The following is a 20,673-nucleotide window of genomic DNA, read 5'->3' on the forward strand; positions in this document are numbered from 1 at the left end:
GGCTCCTCATGGTCTTGTGAGCCTGATGCCCGAGCACTGCCCCTCCCCTGGCCCAGGAGGCTGCGCTCAAGCCCGTTCACGCAGCTCGTGGGGAAGTGGCTTCACTGCCCTTGAACATGTCTCTCTTCCAACCAACCTGAGCTCCCAGTGGGCTCGAGTTGGAGGACAGGCAGAGATCTAAACGACTTCTTTCAAAACGGAGCTTGAAACAGGAGACACCGACAGAGCCCAAGAAGACGGTTTGGAAGGAGCCCAGCCAGGCGCTGGCTCGCTTGGGCTTGTCATCCTTTACAGAGCGGAGGTGCCGCGGGCTGGGGAGACAGAATAAGGTCACTCCTGTGTTTTCCTTGCTGTTCGCTGGACTGGCCTTCTGTTAGGCTGATGTGTCGTCCCTCGTTCATACACATCCTTTCGGTTTGATCCGCTGTGGGTTTGGCTTTCTTCGTCCCTCAATTTTAGTATATCGGTTTACTTAAGATTCAGCTCGGGCTTCAGCGCGATAGAGGATGCAGACAAGGAGTTTTGCTTCTGGGGCTCACCTCTCCCCCCCATCTTTTATTTGTAGATTGATGCTACCTGAAGAACCACCCAGCGCTCCCCCGAAAAACATAGTAGCCAGTGGGCGTACCAACCAGTCTATCATGGTCCAGTGGCAGCCGCCACCAGAGACAGAGCACAACGGGGTGCTGCGTGGGTACATCCTCAGGCAAGTAGCTGGGGACTGGGTGTTTTTAGACTGTCATCATAGAGCCAAGTGTCTCTTCTGCTCAAGTCACAAACTCACCTGGCTGTGGGAGCCCAGCCATGATCAAGAGAATCAGGCCAGCTGTAAGGCTATAGGGAGTGGTGGAGATTGTGGCAAACTAGAGAAAACAGGTGACTCTGGGCAGCCTTGCAGGGCGGGGCTCTGCATAGGCAACATAATGTGCACACGTAAGAAACTGGTGTCAGTGGTGGTGTTTTAGCGGAAGAATGGAGGGAAATACTGGAGCGAGGTGTGCTTATTCATTGGAAATCCTTTTCTCTCAAGTTTTCACCAAGAGCACACATTTATTAAGTGTACCGGGTTTTAATTCATAATCATGCAATCAATTTAATTATTAGCCCGTTTTTTTCCGCTAGGATGTTGTTCATTAATGGCCGGGTTTTTCCAGCGCTTCAGAGAAAATCACACCTCTAGTTTCTGACATGTATTCTCACGGTTGTTAAATGGGGGGAATGAAATCAGTGTATTTTGAACCACAGGGCAGGCCAGACTCTCACAGCTACAGGCCAGCGGGGGCCCTCGAGGGGCCGGCTCACCATCTCTGCCTCACCCAGGGTTGCAGGCGGTTAGGCTCCTGAGAACACTGAGAGAACTGTGCCAGACTTTGGCGTCTTGACACAGGGAATTTCCTTTGCCAAAACCGCTGCTAATTTCCAAATGGCAGCGAACTTGATCCTTTCGGCGGCTTGTCGACCCAAGTAAAAAGAAAACAGTAGAGCAGCATCGAAAGGAGAGGTAGGGAGTCTCGTCTAGCGGGTCGCGCAGCTGCGCACGTCCCTGCTGCAGGTGGTTGTGCTCTTTTACCGGCCTTTGGGGGCGGGAAGCGTTGGTGTCTCATCACTGTCCCCCAGCGCCCTGGCCTGTGCCTGATCTGGACGTGTGACCAGGAAACGCCAGGTTGACAGGCGAGGTCTTAGATAAATGGGAGAAGTGATGAAGGCGTTGGCTTCTGTACCTCCATCACCTTTGCAGAAGGACAGCTCCTTCCCAGCGTGTGTTTCTGTAACCAGCCATTCATCCCGTAGTGCGTGCTGATCTGCAGGCGTGTACTATCTTCCTGTCACAGCCCATTCACGGCCGCTCTCGAGTTTTCCCTCGAGCCCACGCGTTCTCCTCCGACCAGGAGCCAGATCATTATCTGCCTGGAGAGGTTCACGCGCCTCCGTCCGCAGGGGTGAGCCCAGGCCGGGGGCTGAGTCAGCACTCGGGGCGCTTTGGTCTCTGCGTCCCCAGCCATTTCAAAGAGGAGGCGGCGGATCTGTCCCCTTCAGGCAGGGGGTGCCCGCGGACTCCGCTGCCTGCGGATGTTTCCAGACAGTTCCGTCTCCCTCCGGAAAGCAGCCTGGCGCTTCCCGCCTTCAGCAGTTTGCTGTCGCCTTGGAGCCCCTCGCTCCTTGCCCGCCTGTCGCCTTTGCTCCCTGCTCATCGACTGATGAAAATAATTGGCCTCCCCTCCCGGACCAGCCCTCCCTTCATACGCTTGTCATCCCAGCCTCCTCTGTCTTTTTCGGGCACATGGAGGAAAAGTTTCCTTAGGCTCCAGCCGCACGGTAAGGACTTTAAAAGTCAGCCCACAGAACCAGGCTCGGGGCATGGGGTTTGATAAGAAAACCTCTCTGATGTTACGAGGTCCCATGAGAGTCTGCGCTTTTCTCTATGTTGCAAGATTCCTGCTGGTAAAGGATTTTCTGCTGTGGTGCCAGGGGCATTCAGTGCTGGGAAAGAGGGCATCTGTACTTGTAGGGGCTCAAACCAAGGAAGCCCTACGACAAGGGTGCATTCCCCAAGGCCTGCGAATATCAAAGTTTTCAGAAATTAAAGACCCATGCCGAAATGAATTTGCCTGGAAACATTTCCGAATCATCCTCCTGCCTGCAGATCGGCTCTGCTCGCGAGCGCGTCCCCTCTGGGGCGCACGGCTCCGTGTCCGAGGGGCAGCACAACCCACGGAAGAACAAACTGGAAATACATCCCGGTGTGGCTCCATCCATGAGAAGTAGTGAGAGTGTGTGCGTGGTAATAAAATATTGATAATAATGGGAGGGTGTTTCTTTGAGAAGAGCACAGGGGGTGTGTCCTTTAAAAACATTCTCCTGTTTATCTCCATGTAAAAAATCATCTTGTTCTCGCTGAGACAGTCTCCAGGGCAACGCACGCAGCCAGCGGGAGGACCATGCCCTGTACTTTGCTTAGTAATTAGGTCCTTCCCAGACGTCCTGTGACTGTTGCTAATGCGCCCTGAGCCACTGGTTGGAATGGACCGGCTGCCTGCAGCTGCCGGGGGCACCTCCAGCCTCCAGGCTCTGCACCAAGGAGGCGTGTGTGCAGCAGGCCTGGTTGCCTGTAACGCAGGGTTTGGGCTGACGTCCTCGAGAAACAGTGTTTCCAAAGCGGATGCTGTTGGGTTACTTTCCCCTCCATCTCTTTGCACCGGTGGTTCCTTTTCTTCTTGCAACGACCCCCGCGAGCGGCCATGGCGACAATGGCATTTTCAGGAGGAGGATGCCAGGGCTCCGAGAAGTGAAGCATCTGCCTGCGACCCCCCAGCTCCTAGGTCTTTCTTCCACCCGAAGGTTCTGGCGCTGATGGCCTTGCCCTTCTCCGGAACAATGGACTGTGCCGTGAGGCGAGTTCTTGAGGCCTCCCACCCAGCTCGCACCCTGGTGGCCCTCGGTGGTCCCGGGCTCCATCCCCCACTCCGCGCGCCAGGTTGTTCTGCCATCTGCCTCTTGTCAATGGCTGCCCATTTATCTCAGTGCCGTTTGTTTTAAAAGCTCGTGGTTTGGGGATGGGGGAGCATCAGCACACAGGATCCTCCACACCCCAGGCCTTTCCCTCTCATCCCCTGCCTGTAAGACGGACCATCACATGCTGGGACGAATCTGACCCCTGGCTGTGAATGGCACCTGTGCTTGCCCGGCGCCGGTGGTCCCGGACCGGGGTCCCTCTTCAGTAGGTACCAGAGTTGACATCGGAGGACGCACAGCCGTGGACTGATGTGTTAACTTTCAGGCTGGGCATCCCAGTCCGTTCCCAGGGACCCCGCCCGGTGCACCGCGGGGCCCGCCTTCCGCTGCTCTTTTCAGGCCAGCGCTTTTTGTGCAGGTCACAGCTCGCCTGCTCTCAGGCAGCTTTCCGCATCCAGCAGGGCTCCCCGTGCACAAGTGGCCTGAAGCAGGCAGCACCAAGGACTAGTCGGAGAAAACCCCAGCTTTTCCAGGAGCTCTCTGCACCCACCCGGGGCTCCCTCGTGCACCCCCAGATGTCGTTCTCTTTGGGGCACTGTTTCCAGCCCATGCCAGAATCCCAGGTCCTTTTCCGCCAGGGTGGCAGCCTTGCTGACACGATGGTCCCCTGAGTCCAGCTCAGGCCCTTCCCTGGGGACAGCGGGGGGGACTGACCAGGACGCTGGCGAGCCTGAAGATGACATCCTGCCGCGCGGCGCGGGCGGCTCTCCCGCTGCCTCCCCGGCGTGGAGGACGTTCGATGCCCGCGGAAGCTGCAGGGTGACGGAGGAGAGCCCGCCCCCCCGCACGGGGCCCTGGCTTCCCCGTCCATCAGACGGCCTGACTGATGTCTACCAATGGAATTGTGGAAAAACAGGGGCCGCTCCAAGGCCTTTCATTGTACGCATGGCAGTTTCCTAGCTAATGTGTTTTCTGTGTCCAGAGCCGTGTGTGTCACTGTTTTGAATAAATGCAACTTTAAATCCCTGCCTTTAGGACACTAAAGAGCCTGCTACACATGCTCTCAAAGGCCCCCCCAAAGCGGTCGTCACACTTAGCACTGGAATGGTGTTTTCAGAGCGGAAGCACCTTTTAAAGCCCCTCCTTCTAACTCAGGCCCACCTGAACACATCGGGTCGGGAGCTCAGCCCATGGAGTCCGAGGCGCAACCCCCGTCCTGCTTCCCTTTCTCCTGCCGGAGGAAGGGATGGCTCAGAGTGATTTATAGCAATGCCCCGACAGGAGTCAGGTCTGGAATTTGGGTCCTCAAGTCACTGTCCGCCCTGGACAGCGTCCCCTGAGAAAGCGGTCATTTTTCCTGAACCGTAGTGTATTTGACCTGTCAGCTCTGTTGGCCCAGAGCCTCTGGTCACAGTGAGATGAGATTATACCATTTTTAATGGTCGAAGAAGCAGCGGCGTCTGGGCCTGACCTCTGGGCTTTGCTCTTGTGTGTGTGTTTACTTCCATTTTCCTCCCACCCCGGGGAGGGGCCGGCTCACATCGTTTCTCCTCGGCCGATGCAGGTACCGCCTGGCCGGCCTGCCCGGGGAGCACCAGCAGAGGAATATCACCAGCCCGGAGATCAGCTACTGCCTGGTGACAGAGCTTATCATCTGGACACAGTACGAGATACAGGTGGCCGCCTACAACGGGGCCGGCCTGGGCGTCTTCAGCCGGCCGGTGACCGAGTACACCTTACAAGGAGGTAAGCTTGCCCCCCGCCCTGCCCCCGAGGCTGCAGACTCTTTGCTGGGGGCAGGATTTGCAGAGTTGGACTGGAGCACGTTGGAAAGGCAGAGCGGCCTCAGTCCTCTAGGGAGCACTTCGAAGGCTCTGAACCACCAGTTTAATTCCATCTCCCCATCTATTCCGAAACGAGAGCAATGCCGTGGAAAGGAAACAGATACTCTTCTAGCCGCTTGCTCCGGTTGCTAAGACAGGCTGTATCTACAAGCCATCCTTCACTCCGCTTATTCTTGAAAAGCTCTGTGCAACTGCCTTTTTCTCCAGGGGATGATGGGATCTTTTGCAGGAAAGCTGGCCGTGGAGTCCTGAGTGAAACCGTGAAACCATGGCTGTTTCTCGGAGAGAATGGTTCTTGAGAATGTTGTTTTTAGCGAGGCGATACAGTTATTGGTAATGGAATTTTCAGCTTGATACTCTCCCCCGTTCCCACCCGCCTTGGTTCCTTTTTTAGTTACACAAACAAACGACTTCCTAGGTCGATGAAACCTCCTCCCCGTACCCGCCTCCCAGAAATGACCGGGCAGAATGTCTTAGAGCCAGTGGGTCTCACACGCACCTGCTAAGACCCAGCCCCACGATGTTCAGGCTTCATACAGAGGGCAGTTTCTCCGCCGTTTCCTGGGGGATCCGTGTCTCGGGCCAGGAGGGGCCTGGCGCTCTGCAGCCCTCTGCTGCCTGCATCTCCCTTGTCAGGCTCTCCTCGGTCACAGGTAGAGGCCCTCTTCCCACACGACACGTGAGCCCCACGGCAGCCCAAAGCCTTGCCCGGGGAAGCCGTCGTCCCACAAAACCTAACCCCCTTTCCGTCCGGCAATTTTACCCTCTCCTGGCTCCCAGGCATGATCGTATTTGCTGAGGCATCTTTATTGCTACCGGGCCTTGACCTCGTCAAGTGGGATGGTTTCTAACTGCCCATTTCTCTCCCCAAATCACGCCTGAGACCTAATGTTCCTTGCTATGACATGCCGTTATGATCATCCTGGATCGATTGGCTGTCTGCTGTCAGCCGAAAGTCCATAAATCCTCCTTCATAAATTAAGTGCCGTCCGCTCTGCTCGCACAGTGACCGGCGGAAATATTTAACATGCAGGACGCCCGGGAGGACCTGTTTATCCCGCCCGTGGTTCCTGATCACTCACTGGAAAATAAAAATAGCTGAAAACGTGCACGGTTGGGGCTGCCTTTAATTAGTCCTTTGAATACAACAGGAGGACCTTCGGAAGCCCTTAACATGACGGATATTGCTCTTAACACCCCATTACTGCTTCGAGTTCCCAGTGTGTTTGCGCTCCTTGTGCGCAGAGGGAGGCGGACTCAGCCTGCTGGAGAGGAGCTGGGAGTCTGTAGAGGTGGGCGTCTGTCCGCCGCCCTGGGCCCCGTGGAAGCTTTGGGCCGGGAAGGGACGTGATCCAAGCGCCCTCTTGGGAAGGAGTGCAGGCAGGGCCGGGGGATGAGGCGGCGGGGCGCCCGGGGACAGAGGAGCGATGGTTTGGCTCTGAGGTGGCGGATCTCCCAACTGCGACGCTGGCGATGCGAAGGGCGGGGTTGTGTCTGGCTGGGGCTCTGTGTCCCCAAAGTGGCTTCGCGTGCGTTCCCCCCAGGGCGCCGCGGGCACTCTGTTCTGAGTGCAGCAGGGCCTCCCTCCCTCGGGTGGCCTCGCGGCAAACATGCGGTGGAGCAGCGCCAGCAGCGCTCATGCCGCGTCTTCTGGTCAAGAGTCCGTTTCCTGGGCGCTGTCAGCAGCCTCCGAGCTCAGGAGGCTCCTCTGATGTCGGGAGGTTCTGGCCTGGCTCGTGCGGGGCAGGGGTCCTGCGTGGGCGGGGGCACCCGCCTCTGGCTGGACCCTCTGGGGTGCTCCGGCCCGGCTGGGGCAGGTTCGCTCTGCTCACGTGGGTGAGAACCGGCACCCACAGCTCTCCGTGCAAAGTGGCTCAGAATCTCCCTTTGCGTCCGCTGTGAGCGGAGGCCTCAGAGATGCCGTGCGGGGCTTTCTGATCTGCTCGGTGGCCTGTGTGGCGGGATGGCCTTTCCGCGGCCTGGGCGCCATGCAGCTGGCGTTGGAGCCTGCGGCCCTGGCGGTTCTCGGGGTGCCCACGGCCGTGGTCGCCCTCCACGTCTTTGCTCGCTGGGGGTGCTTCTGACTTAACCGCGCTCCCCTCTGCATCCTCAGTGGTCAGCTTTGCTTCCTCCCTACGGAGGGCTCAGGAAACACACGTCCTTTGGTGGGGCGCAGCCTTTTTCTCCGTGCGTGTTGCGACTTCCTGTGTGCCCGGTGTGTTCGCAGTGCCCGAGCAGGTGCCTGGGGCCCACTGGATTCGGTCAGTCAGTTCCTGCTCCGCTTCCAGACCCTGCCCTGCACCTAACCCGCCCTGGTCCCGCGACAGCCTCCGACCCTCCCTCAGGAGGCACTGCATTGCTCCCTCTTTGTTTGAGGGACAGGCCTGAGCCCCGGGACAGTCCAGTAGGGACTGAGGCCCACTGGCCGTGGTGCTGGGACACTGGCCCTTGCGCTGGGCACTTGGCAGGTGTCGGGAGGGGCTGAGGCTGGGGAGGTGGCCACAAGGTGGGACAGTGTCAGGGAGTCAGTGCAGCTTCTGAATTGGCTCAGGATGGAGTCCAGCTGCTAGAAACAGAGCCAAAGAACAGTAGCTTAGTGAAACGGAGGCGTGTTCTTTTTTTTTCTTTTTGTCTTTTTAGGGCCACACCCGCAGCATGTGGAAGTTACCAGGTTGGGGGTTGAAGCGAGGCTTCAGCTGCTGGCCTACCCCACAGCCACAGCAACATCAGATCCAAGCCGAGTCTGCAACCTACACCACAGCTCACGGCAACGCCAGATCCTTAACCCACTAAGCAAGGCCAGGGATCAAACCTTCGTCCTCATAGATACTAGTTGGACTCGTTTTCACTGTGCCACCAGGAGAACTCCCTGGAGGTGTGTTCTCATGCTTCTCACACCAGAAGCGTGGGCGCCGGGCTCTACCACGGTCACAAGAGAATCAAGCTCCTTGCTGCTCTGCCATCTTTTGCCTTTGCCTCGTGGTTGCAAGCTGACTCCTGAGATGCCAGCTGTCACGCCCACGTCCCAGAAGGAGGAAGGCACAGGGTGTGCCTTGTGACCAAGTAATCGAGTCTGCCTGCCTTTGAAGGACTTTCCTCGAAGTCCCGTCTGCTGCCAACCTAGGCTTACAATTCATGCACGTCTCTGAGCCGAGAGCCGGGAAAGGGCCTTTCTGACCTTTATCAAGGAAGGGACAGGGCTGTGGAGCCCAGCTAGCAGTTTCTGCCCGCTTCGTGTAGTGACACCTGCTGAGGCGTCAAACGCAGGGATGCACCGCTTCTGGATATAAAATTGGACAACATGTCTCACAGCGGCTGCACGCAGCGCCCACGTGCAGAAAGTGCCAGCCCGCAGCTCGGCCGGGCCCCTCACCTCGGCCCCCGAGCCCAGGGGGCCACCCGGGCACCAGCTGATCAGGGTACTTGTGGCCGCAAACCCTTTCCGGAGCCCTGCGATGTCCAGGGCTGTGGCGGCCCCTGCTGAGAAAGCCTTGATGCTCAAAGGGAATACTCGAAACGCTTGTCTGTTAAGGGGAAGAAAAGAGCTGGTGATAGCACGTGCTCGTCAGCCGAGTTCCGGAAATGACTGTCCCGCGTGTGCGCAGAGTTCAGGAGTCAGCCAGACGGCCCGGGAAGAGCGGGGAGCACGCAGCCGCAGGCCAGCCAGCCTCCCTTTGCCTCCACTGTGGCCGCCTGGCCAGCCCGCTCCATCCGGGAGTAGGTGTCACTGACCCCACCTTGGATAAGGCTCGTCCTCCGTGGGAACCCGGTGCAGGGAGGGCCGCGCGGCTCCCCCGCCGGAGGTGCACGTGTAGCGGGTTAGACGGGGACTCCAAGGAGAACTTTCGGTGATGCCCCCTGGGCCCCAGGGAAGCACGGTGGGCAACCCGATCAGCAGTGCAGCCAGCGGCCAGGAGAGCTGGTGCCCGGAAAGGAAGCGTGCTTCTGATCCTGCGTCCTCCGTCTCACACGGCTTTACTCCAGGAAGATCCTGAGGGAAGGCGAGCCAGTGATTCCTAGAAGGGGGTTGAACCCGCTGTGCACCTGTCACTCCCCTCCCGTCCCTTTTCCATCCCATGCATTCCTGAGATACATTAAAAACATCTGGCTTGGCGTTCCCATTGTGGTTCAGCAGGTTCAGGACCCGGCGTTGTCTCTGTGAGGATGCGGGTTCCATCCCTGGCCTCGCTCAGTGGCACGGATCTGGCGTTGCTACAAGCTGCAGTGCAGGTGGCAGAGGCGGCCCGGATCTGGCGTGGCTGTGGCCGTGGCGTAGGCCGGCAGCTGCAGCTCCGATTCAACCCCTAGCCCGGGAGCTCCCATCTGCTGCAGGTGCAGCCCTAAAAACTAAAAAAATTAGAAAGCCGTCTGGTTTGTCCCCTGTGTTCTTTACAATTCTCAGTGCAGCCAACACCTTGGACACACGGGGATGATTTAACACACTTACTCACCCCCTAACTTTTCACACGCACTCCCCCCAGCCCCCATTATCTTGCCAGCCAGTCCCCTTTAATCGATTTCATTAGCAGGACCTCATGACCTTTTCTGCTGTAGGCCTTTTAAAGTGCAGCAGATGAACTTACACGTTGAGCCCCCACCTCTAATTGGGCTCTAGTGACGTGACCTTGCGGGGCGGGGGTGGGGAAGCTCCCTGCATCACAGCAGCCGTGGCCTCAAGTTCAACATCCTCGGAACCCGCTTGTTGGATTTCCACTGTGGTTATCCCAAATGACACAGAGAACAAGTTTACTTGAGGATGGTTTTTCACGAAGCTTCCGGAAATCAATATGCTTCTGGTTTCAGGTGGAAAAAGCCATGGAGTCTACGTTCTGCAAAACTGAACGCCCAGTGTAATTACAAGCATTTTTCTCACTGCTAGTGTCTACTTCAGCAACTCTCTCATCGTCTGGCAGGGGAGGAGAAGCACTGCGGCAATCAGGAGTTCAGCTTTGATGCTGATGCAGGGTTTGTGCCCAATCAGGGTTTGTTAAAAATTGTTCAACTTGGAGTTCCTGTCGTGGCTCAGTGGTTAACGAATCCGACTAGGAACCATGAAGATGAGGGTTCGATCCCTGGCCTCGTGCAGTGGGTTATGGATCCGGCGTTGCCATGAGCTGTGATGTAGGTTGCAGATGCGGCTCCGATCCCGCGTTGCTGTGGCTCTGGCGTAGGCCGGTGGCTGCAGTTCCAATTCGACCCCTAGCCTGGGAACCTCCATATGCCACGGGAGCAGCCCAAGAAATGGCAAAAAGACAAAAAAAAAATTTTTGTTCAACTAACTGTGAAAGGCACGTGAAGAAATAACACAGACACGGAGTTCTCCGTGGGGCGCCCTGTGACTGTAATAGATCCCAGGTCTGCCCTAAAACACGCCCCGGCAAGGTTAGCAGCCTTCTCCTCGCCCTTTCATAAATGTATCCATTAAGATGCAGATGTCGGCTCTTCTATAAAGCATTTAAAGGCAAATTCCACGATAAATCATCATTTTGAGCATGCCGTGGTTTTAATTTTTTTCTGGTTTTATGTCTCTATCGTTCTCTTCTTATAACAGGTATTTCTGTGCTGCAGTGATTGATTCTGGTTTTAGAATATTACCGTCTAATGAAAGAGAAATATTTCATGTTTGAAGAGAAGTGGAAAAACACATTTGGTTACCCACGTTTCTAAAGCCTGGGAAAGGCCCCTAAATGATCACTTGGGCTTTGAAAGGTTTTCTAAAGTAAGGATTATAAATGAACACTTTGTTTGCAAGCTCCATTGTTTTTTGTTTTGTTTTGTTTTGTTTTTTTGTCTTTTTGCGTTTTCTAGGGCTGCACCTAGAGGTTCCCAGGCTAGGGGTCGAGTCAGAGCTGTAGCCACCGGCCTACACCACAGCCACAGCCACGTGGGATCGGAGCCACGTCTGCAACCTACACCACAGCTCACAGCAACACTGGATCCTTAACCCACGGAGCAAGGCCAGGGATCGAACCCGCAACCTCATGGGTCCTAGTTGGATTCGTTCACCACTGCGCCAAGACGGGAAGTCCGCAAGCTCCACTCTCACCTTCTCTTGGGAGATGCTCAGTGCGGCATCAATGACATGGCACAAAGGATTTGTTTCTCCATCTGTACGACTTTCTAGACCTCAGGCTGCGCTCAGCTCACGGAGGGGGCAACATTCACTTTCTCCCAGCCTCACCTGAAACACACAGTAAGACCTGAACAGAATGACATGGGATGTCCCATTAGGTAGGACTGAATTCGGTCTTTCAGAACTTTCAGGAAAGGAGAGGGTTGGAAAGGAGCACTTAGCATCTAAGCACCAGTTTTCGCTGTCCTGTGCCGTCTGCTTATGCCCACTCTCTTCCATGGGTCACCCTCTCCCCCAAGGGTCCCATGAGAAAGGCATCACTGTCCCTACTGTACAGAGAGAAAAATGGAAGCTCAGAGATGCAACTGACTTTCCAAAGGTCTCACAGTTCACAAATGCTGGAAAATGCTAGAACTTAACGCTTGTCCTTTGCAGTGTGTAGGTACCAAACGTGGACAAAAATTACTTCCAGATTTTCTATGCAGCTTATACATGGGACAGAAAAGAAGGGAGGTCTCGTCGCACTTACGGTCACACGGTAGGTGGGCTTACCCTGGGCTCTGGGTGTTTCTCACTGCAGTCCTCAGTCAGTCTGTCTTACACGGAAACCAAGCACCCCCCCCGCCGCCACACACACACAAACAGGCACACACACACCTGAAACAAAAGGTTCATAGCACGATACTCCCCCGACACTGTCTGATGGTCTTTGATGGTTTCTCTGCACTTCCTTTCCGTTCATGCTTTCGTCCCTTAACAAGCGCTGGCTGTGCCCACTAAAAAAGGGTGTCCCGGTCTGCTAGTGCATTTGTGACCTGCAGCTTGAAAAACCCTGCATTCGAGCCACACAGGGTGTTTGGTTCCACTGATCTGGAATCCTTTTCAGAAAAGGCTTCTACCGGCCTGTAGGACACAGCAGGGTCAGGGCTGGAGAAGGCCTCCCAAGGAGGTACCGCTGAAGCCAAGAGAAGACCAGTCAGGGCTGAGTCGGGGGCCTGGGCACGGAGCCACGACAGGGGCTGGAGGAGGGCCGAGTCCAGCACCTGCATCTGGGCCTGTGACCTGCTGGAGGGAAGGGCTTTTGGGGTAAGGCTGGCCCTTCAGCTGCCACTGGAGGACCCGTGGAAAAATCAAACCAGCCTGAAATTAGTGTGATCACACGCGGTCTTAAATTAGCGTGATCACATGTGCATGGTGACACACAGACTGGCCTTCCCTGCCAGCCTGGCACTGCTTTCCGGGCAGGGGTTGCGTCTCATTTGTCTGATTTATAGCGGTGTCCCCAGATCCAAGCACAGTGCTGATGCGTAAACGCACAAAGCTCAGACAGACTCAGGAGGAGCGGCAGGCACTTGCTGCTTCTGTTTCCGTTTCCACCGCTGTGCCCGTCGGGGGCCCGTGTTCAGCACGACGCCCGGCCTTCTCTCCCGTTGACTCTGAAGGAAGGCCCGGTGCCTGCTTGCCCTGCCCCACACGTCACACCTCCCCAGCCTAAAAACTGGTCCCAAACCCTTTCTCCTCGATGCCTAGTGCATGAAGAATTGGGAAAAGTAAGTTCCAGTAGGGGCACACAAACCTTTTTCGGTGTTAAGTATTTTTTTATGCAGACCATTAAAAAAAAAGATTCTCGAGCTCATTTGTCCACGAGTTGTTATCCTCATAATCTGTCGGGCACGCTTAGTGCAGCGAGAAGGCTCATTTGTGTCAAAGCGGCAAGAACTCAGCCAGAGCCGGGAACGACCCGCGACCCTGGTGAACGGTCACGCCCGACACTCAGGTTGTGACGTCCCCGTCCACACAGCCAAGGGCCGCCGGCGATTTTCCCACCTAATGAGCGGCTTCGCCCGCTTTGCAAGGCCCTCGTTCTGTGGGGTCCGCCCGGCTAAGGAGAGGCCCCTGACTGCCGGGCGGATGCCCTGGCCCCATTTGAAATCACAGGCTTTCAGGATAATGAAAGTCAGGGTGTGCGCGTGCGGCGAGAGGAGAATCCCCCACGGTGTGGACTTGCTGGGAGCAGCTCCGTTTCCCAGCGAAGGGACTGTGAGCAGAGCAGGGGGGGACGCTTGCTCTTCTAGCCACGGGGCCTGAATGTTCACCTGCCAGGCCGCCCACCATGGAGAAGACCAGCCTCGCCCTTGAGGGCAGTGAGAGATGAAATGCTGCGGGCTGGGCCGCAGAGATGGCACGTGGTGAGCTAGCGTTTCTCTAGTAGATACACCTGAGAACGTTCGAAGGTGGACATTTGGTCAGGCGATGTCTTATCATTTCCTTCTGGGCCACATTCCGCTAATTTACCGCTTTATCCGTGGGCTCTTGGCATCTTTAGCTTGGGTTTGCCTCGGTTGATTTGGGGTCATGGGCAGGAAGCAGAGGTCAATCCCTTCCCTGTCTCGAGGCCAGGACGCCCACTGCCTCCTGTCCTGTGAGACCCCATGCGTGTCCCTGCTGGTGCTTCGCGAAGTCACTTAATTCATTTTATCGGACCTGCTCTGGGGCTCCCACACATCAGGGAGCTCCAGGGTCCGCGCAGGTTGCTTAGGATGAGCCATGCTTTGCAACTGATTCTGCCGTTTGTCTAGAGAGAAGATGGGCTGTAACGACGGACTGGAATTTCCTCGGCTGCGGCACATGAGCGTTACATAATCTGCGCGTTATTGTTTGAGGACTCGAATGAAATCACAAACAGAAAACAACTCCTCTCTTTTCACCTGCAGAGAACGGTTCAGGAAACGTGCTTGCTGGCACAGACCCAGATTCTCTGGGCCCTCAAGAGCAGCGGACACTCCTGGGGAGAAAGGCGGAGAAGAGGCCGTGGGGGCCAGTGTCATTGGAGTCACCTTTGGTCACTCAGAACGGGCCACGTCTTACAACCAGCCTCACTTCCTTCGGGGGGGGGTGTCCCGAGTCACAGGTCCAAACACTGTGTTCGCTCTGTTGCTTGGTCTCCGTTCATTCATTCCTTCGCTCAGTAAGCACCCTTGGGCGAAGGTGGGGAGACATGAACCGGGCGATAACATAATGAGACCTATTCCGAGGGCTCAGCTTTGCCCGAAGAGTATAATTGACCTGACGGACCGCCCCCGTGGAGGCTGTCTCCCGTTGCAAAACCCATCCTTCCTCTGGGCTTTCCTCGGTCACACGTCTGCCGGTGTCGTGGGGAGCAGGGAGACGGCGGGCCTGTGAAACATGCACCTGTCACAGCTGAGCAGGTAATTCAGGGACCTTTCCCCAAATCTGAAATGAACACCCAACGGCTTTGCTAGATCGGTGGCGGAAATCCAGGTGACGCTGCATTTAGATACACGCAACCCGCCAGGTGACAGACAAGAAGAGACGGGCCTTCCAGCAGTTATGGCAGGGAGAGGCGGGACGTCACTGCGCACAGGTGCAGGGAGGGCCGTGACCGTGACCGTAGCGCCGTCTCCCTTTGGGGGGGGGACGCGCTTCCACGTCAAGGCGGATCCTCGAGGCCGGCTCCGGGCGCCTCGCCGTGAGGGGTGGTGACCACGCGGGCTCCGCAGAGAGGGACCCCCGGGGGGGGGCCGTGCTCTGTAAATGCTGTCGTCGGGGAGACACGGGAGGGGCAGGGATGTTACTTGGCCCGTGCGAGCAGAGCCCCGCTGGCTGCTTTTGCGGTGTTCAAATAGTCGGACAGCTGTGTGGGCAGGGGACAGACAGGCATCAACAGGCGGCAGTTGCGGAAGGAAGGGCTTGCGTTCCGTGTTAGCGAAGGCCCTTGACAGTGTGCGGCCCGGGTGCGATTGACTCCAGGAGCAGGGGCGGTGATCCAGAAGCAGTGCCGGCCCTCCGGAAGCAGTGCCGGCCGTAGCGGAGTGGCCGCCTGTCAAGGGTGTGGCCGGCAGACCCCTTGCTGGGCAGGATGGTGACACAGGACCTTGGAGGTCCTCGTGACCCCCTTCAGCCGCCGGAGCTCTGCGTGGCCGTCGTCGTGGGGCTGTTGGTGTGGCCCTTGCCTGGCAAGCTTCATGGAGGACGTGTTGTGACAATAACCGTTACCATTTCATGGACAAGCCACGAGGCCGAGTCAGGGGTATGTGTTTGGCTCTGTCTCCACTCGTAGGCACACGCAGGCTGTTACACCCTTCCCACCGCTGCTGCACCTGGCAGGTGCTACTGAAAGCTTTGCTTCCGGAACCATCTCCTTGGTCCCATCGGGCTTTCCCTAAGGAAATCCACACTGACCTCCACTGCGGCACCGACTCCATAGGTTTTGTTTTTTTTTTTCTTAGGGCTGCACCCATGGCATATGGAGGTTCCCAGGCTAGGAGTCGAACAAGAGCTACAGCCACCGGCCTACACCACAGCCACAGCAAGGCGGGATTTGAGCATGTCTGCGACCTACACCACAGCTCATGGCAACGCAGGATCCTTAACCTACTGAGCGAGGCCAGGGGTCGAACCTATGTCCTCATGGATGCTAGTCAGGTTCGTTAACCACTGAGCCATGGTGGGAATTCCCTGACTCCCTAGGTTCGTAAGTGTCAGCTTCCCCCCTAGATGCTGAGCTCCATGAAGGCAGGACCTTGAACCTCGATTCGCTGCAGAAAGGCAAGGAGAGGACCTGGTTTGATGGCAATGGGCCACTGTGTATTATTCATAAACATGCACAAACCCATGCGCGTGTGCAAATACGTACACGTATACAGGTATACACATGCATTTGCAGTAGCATGCTATTGCCAGGGATAAAAATTGGCTTCTCTGTATGTAAATGAAAATCAGAACCCCAAATAACAGTTCTTCCAGCAAATTATAATAATTGTTGCACTAGGGCATGTTACTGTAGCATCAGTTCATAATCTTATATCACAGAGTTTCTGGGAGGAAAGGAGAATGAAAACTTACTAGCTCATTCTTGCTCATAGTAGGGAACCAGTATATTATGTCTAAAAAAACAAGAAGACTTAAGGTCTGTATAAACATACTAGTGTGCGTGTGGTGTGTGCGTATGAACTTTAGAGCAAAAATTACAAACCTTCCTAATTCCCAAAACATATTTAAAAAGAGAGAAAATAAGACAGCACATGGTGGGAGTTCCCATTGTGGTGCAGCGGAAATGAATCTGACTAGGAACCATGAGGTTGCGGGTTCGATCCCTGGCCTCGCTCCGTGGGTTAAGGATCCAGCGTCACCAAGAGCTGTGGGGTAGGTCACAGACGCGGCTCAGATCCCGCATTGCTGTGGTTGCTGTGGCTCTGGTGTAGGCTGGCAGCTACAGCTCTGATTAGACCCGTAGCCTGGGAACCCCCATATGCCACAGTGCAGCCCTCAAAAACACACACCACACACACACACACACACACACAAAAAAAAGAGACAAATGAAAGCATTTTATAACCCTAAAAACTACAATTCACAATGAAGAAATGAGAATCATTTATGTACCGAGGAACAGAGTCTGAAAAAGCAGAAACTATAGGCGATGCAAAGACAAAAGACGGCCAGTCCTGCAAGGTGACTTTAACAGGCCGCCCTGAATCCAAGACAGATGTAGACAAGGAAGGAAGGCAGTAAATAAACACCTAAGTACACTAAATAAGGTGGACCTTAGGCACCACCTCTGAGCCCTGGTCATGGAAAATCCATTTTCTTTACCAGTGTACAGGGAACATTTATGAAAATCAATCGTGCCTTGGGTCACAAAAACGTCCCAGACAATTCCAAGGGTTGCATCAAAGAAACAAGTTACAAACTAGTTTCACATTATGCATATTGATGCGAAAATGCTAAAAATTACCAAAGACAATTCAACGGCACATGAAAAAGTAGTTGATCATATGCAAGTGGGGTTTATCCCAAGAATGCAGTTTAGACCTCTGCCAGTATTCAGCATCCTCCACGGTAAAAATACATAACAAAATAGGAATGTGTAGACATTTACTCAGTAAGAAAAACGCCCAAGCCTGTTTTCCCTGTTGACCTGCTGTAGAGACGCTGAGGGTGGCCCCAGGTCTCGTGCTCTGTCCTAATGCCGGGCTGATGGCCTGAGGGTACCCAGGAGAAGGCACTTAGAGCCTAAGGGCTGAAATAGAAGGAGTAAAATGATCGCTTGCAGATAATACGGTTTCATATCTGGAAACTGCTAAAGAGCCAGTGGAGAAACCACTGTAAACGAGATGAGAATTTACCAAAATAGCAAGTTCCAGAGTCGGCGTATAAGAGTGACCCTCAGAAGCACACACAGAAACAGCCAGAAGTTATCGTCCGAGAGAAGTTCCCACTGCCAGCAGCCACGTAACATTAGGATTTTAGAAAAGGTTTTTTAAAAAGGGAACAAAGCAAAGAAACCTGGGGATCAACTTAGCAAGAAATGGTCAAAATCCGTGAAGAAAACTGCAGAGGCTCCTGAAAGTCATCAAAAGTCGACACACGCAAGGGCAGAGACACACCGTGTCCTTGGGTAGGAGGACACCCCAGGGGCGGCAGTGCTTCCCGAGTTCATGTACAGATGTCGCACAATCCCAATAAAAACAGCGTCAGAATCATATTTGCCTAGAGCCAGAAAAGTTACTTTTACAGGTTTCTTCAGAAGGCAGTGAGCGAGAAGAACCAGGAAAAGCCTGGAAGAGAAAAACATTGAGCATGCGCGAACTCTTTAAGGACGAAAACCCGCCAAAAAGCTCTGAAGCGTAGGCGGTGTCGTGTTGGCGCCTGAACGGAAGATGAATGCACAGGATGGAAAAAGCCGGAGATGGACCGACTCCATATGGCAGTTTAGTTGACAACAAAGGGGACACCTCAGTTAAACACAGATAGACATTTAATAGGTAGTATTGAAAGGAGTGGATGCCTCTATGGGAAAAGATGAACTGGATCCATTCTCTACACTGCATGTAAGGATACATTCCACACGGATCAGAGGTGCCAGCATATGCTGTGGGTGCGGCCCTAAAAAGACAAAAAATTTAAAAAGGCGTGGGGTCTGGACTGGGAGCTGTTGCTCCAGAGGACGCCGCGGGGGAAACGGGAGGGCCGTGGATTGGGTGGCAGTGGCGGGTCAACAGCGATGCCCCCGTGGCAGTGCTATGGTTGTGGGCTGAGCATCTCTGTGTTCGGGGGTGAGGGGCCTGATGTCGTAGCTCACACTCGGGTTTGAAAAGCCGTCTTCACGGGAGTTCCGGTGCAAGTCAGCAGGTTAAGGATCCGGCGTGGTCACTGCAGCAGCTCGGGTCATTGCTGCGGCACGGGTTTGATCCTTGGCCGGGAAACTCACATGCTGCCAGCACAGCCCAAGACGTCTTTATGTAATTTCAGCTTCTTTGTTAAGTTTGAAACATTTTTAAATGGAAACTATCTTTAACCTTTAAAGATGTGTCTACTTCTTTTTCATTAAAACACAAAAACGGACGCACCTTCTGATGCCAATATCTAGCTGAAGTGTGTACCCTCGGACACACCAACTCAACTTGGGGAAATTTATTCTGATGGTGTATCTTGCCAGCAGATGAAAAGATGCACCCAAGACTCATCCCTGCAGCACCGTTGGTGACTCTCTTGGTGACTCTCCCAGTTGTGACGCAGCACAGTTAAGGGACTGCTGGTGCCGTCTTTTATCTTCTATCATCAGTATTACTCAAATACGCAACTTTCCAGACTCCCGGTTGGCTCAGGGGGTTAAGGATCCAGCATCATCCACCACTGTGGCTCAGGTTGCTGCTGTGCTGCACGTTCCATCCCTGACCTGGGAACTTCCACATATGCTGTGGGTGTGGCCAAAAAACCCAAAAAACCCCAAAAGGGAACTTTCCTATTTCCAATTGAAGTCTAGGGGCTGTCCAAAAGAAGAGCTTTGCATGGTGGGTGGCGTTGCTGTCAGTATTCCTGGTGAATATGCATTGCCGTGAAGGTGCGTTGAAGGAATCGTTTATTGGCACCAAAAATGACTGTCCTGACGGGCCTTTTTCAGCAACTTGACACAGCACAGAACTCCCCAGGCCCCATGAACGTGTACAAACGTGTGCATGCAAAACATGTGGATTCAAAGCAAAAATGTAGCGTTCCGGCAGAGTTAAAAATTGTTCACTAGTGATGTATCATCAGTCGTAGAACTCTGAAGAGTCAGTGTTTGAATTCGAAAGAAAAACTGTCAAGACTGGCAGCAGTCATCTGTGTAGATACATGGAAATGCCCATTAGTTTTAGATACTTGATATGAAACCATCTGATCAGGTTCCAAATCCACTCACATTATCACAAAAACCATCGGACAAAGGAAAGGAAGAATTGTTAACCTCAAGAAACTTACACCCTTAAAAAGTAGAATGAATTTTCTACATTTTGGTTCATGGCAAGAGAGAAGTCTCTCTCAACTGGGGAAAAAGCAATAAATAGTCTTCAGGCATTTGTGGCCACCTACTTGTGAAAATACTTTCTTGTCAATCGTCCCTTTGACATATGTAAGGAAGGTATCGTTAAAAGTCTGGACGGTATCTGAATGGTGCCATCTTGGTAATAAAACCAGATAATGAGTAAGTTATCTTTACCCGTCAAAGTCTGGTTTCTCAGGAAAAATCTTGAGATTTTGATTGGAAAGTTTTATGCAAATTCAGCATTTAACAGTTTCCCAAGCGTTCTTCAAAGATGACCACAAGGCTTTTAAACCAGATACTGTTACGGGAGTTCCCATCGTGGCTCACTGGTTAACGAATCCAACTGGGAACCATGAGGTTGAGGGTTCGATCCCTGGCCTCGCTCAGTGGGTTAAGGATCTGGCGTTGCTGTGAGCTGTGGTGTGGGTCGCAGACGCGGCTCGGATCCCGCGTTGCTGTGGCTGTGGTATAGGCCGGCGGCTGCAGCTCCGATTAGACCCCTAGCCTGGGAACCTCCAAGTGTTGCAGGAGCGGGCCTAGAAAAGGCAAAAAGACAAAAAAAAAAAAAGATGCTGTTATGAACGTATAGGCTGAAATGTATTTGGGACATTTCCATGCCTTGCAGTTGTTATTACCGATTTTCGTATTTTCCCGTCATTAAGGAGGGAGCCTCTTCAAGCCGGGATGGGAGTCTTTCTGACAAGCCCTCACTAGAGTTTGAAAAGTTTCTTCCCTTTTGAGAATCATAGACCTTCCAGGCTCAAATTACACAGTGCCTGCTCCTGACCTGTATCTATCCAGTAAAGCCTGTTTATTTGGGCGGGAGGCGGATACTGGGAAGCTCAGTTGTACTAGGTTGTTTCTGATTCCCAGGCCTTTTTACGAGAAATTCGTCTTTTCTTGAAAGACAAAATCGTCATGCAGCCACTTCCAATTTAGGGTTGCACCTTTGCCAAAACCCGCAGCTCCCAGTG

At 54.2% G+C, this 20,673-nt stretch overlaps 1 protein-coding gene across 2 annotated transcripts in view; it reads left to right on the plus strand.

Moving 5' to 3' along the window:
• Window positions 1–20,673, plus strand: part of SDK1 (sidekick cell adhesion molecule 1) — a 518,297-nt gene that overhangs the window by 334,480 nt on the left and 163,144 nt on the right. For both annotated transcript variants that reach the window (XM_047779450.1, XM_047779449.1), the window contains exons 15-16: window positions 566–706; window positions 5,018–5,199. In XM_047779450.1, coding sequence (XP_047635406.1) covers window positions 566–706; window positions 5,018–5,199 — 323 coding nt within the window. The remainder of the gene's footprint in view (window positions 1–565; window positions 707–5,017; window positions 5,200–20,673) is intronic.

Source organism: Phacochoerus africanus, chromosome 5, assembly GCF_016906955.1.
Source record: "Phacochoerus africanus isolate WHEZ1 chromosome 5, ROS_Pafr_v1, whole genome shotgun sequence".
Lineage (NCBI taxonomy): Eukaryota > Metazoa > Chordata > Mammalia > Artiodactyla > Suidae > Phacochoerus > Phacochoerus africanus.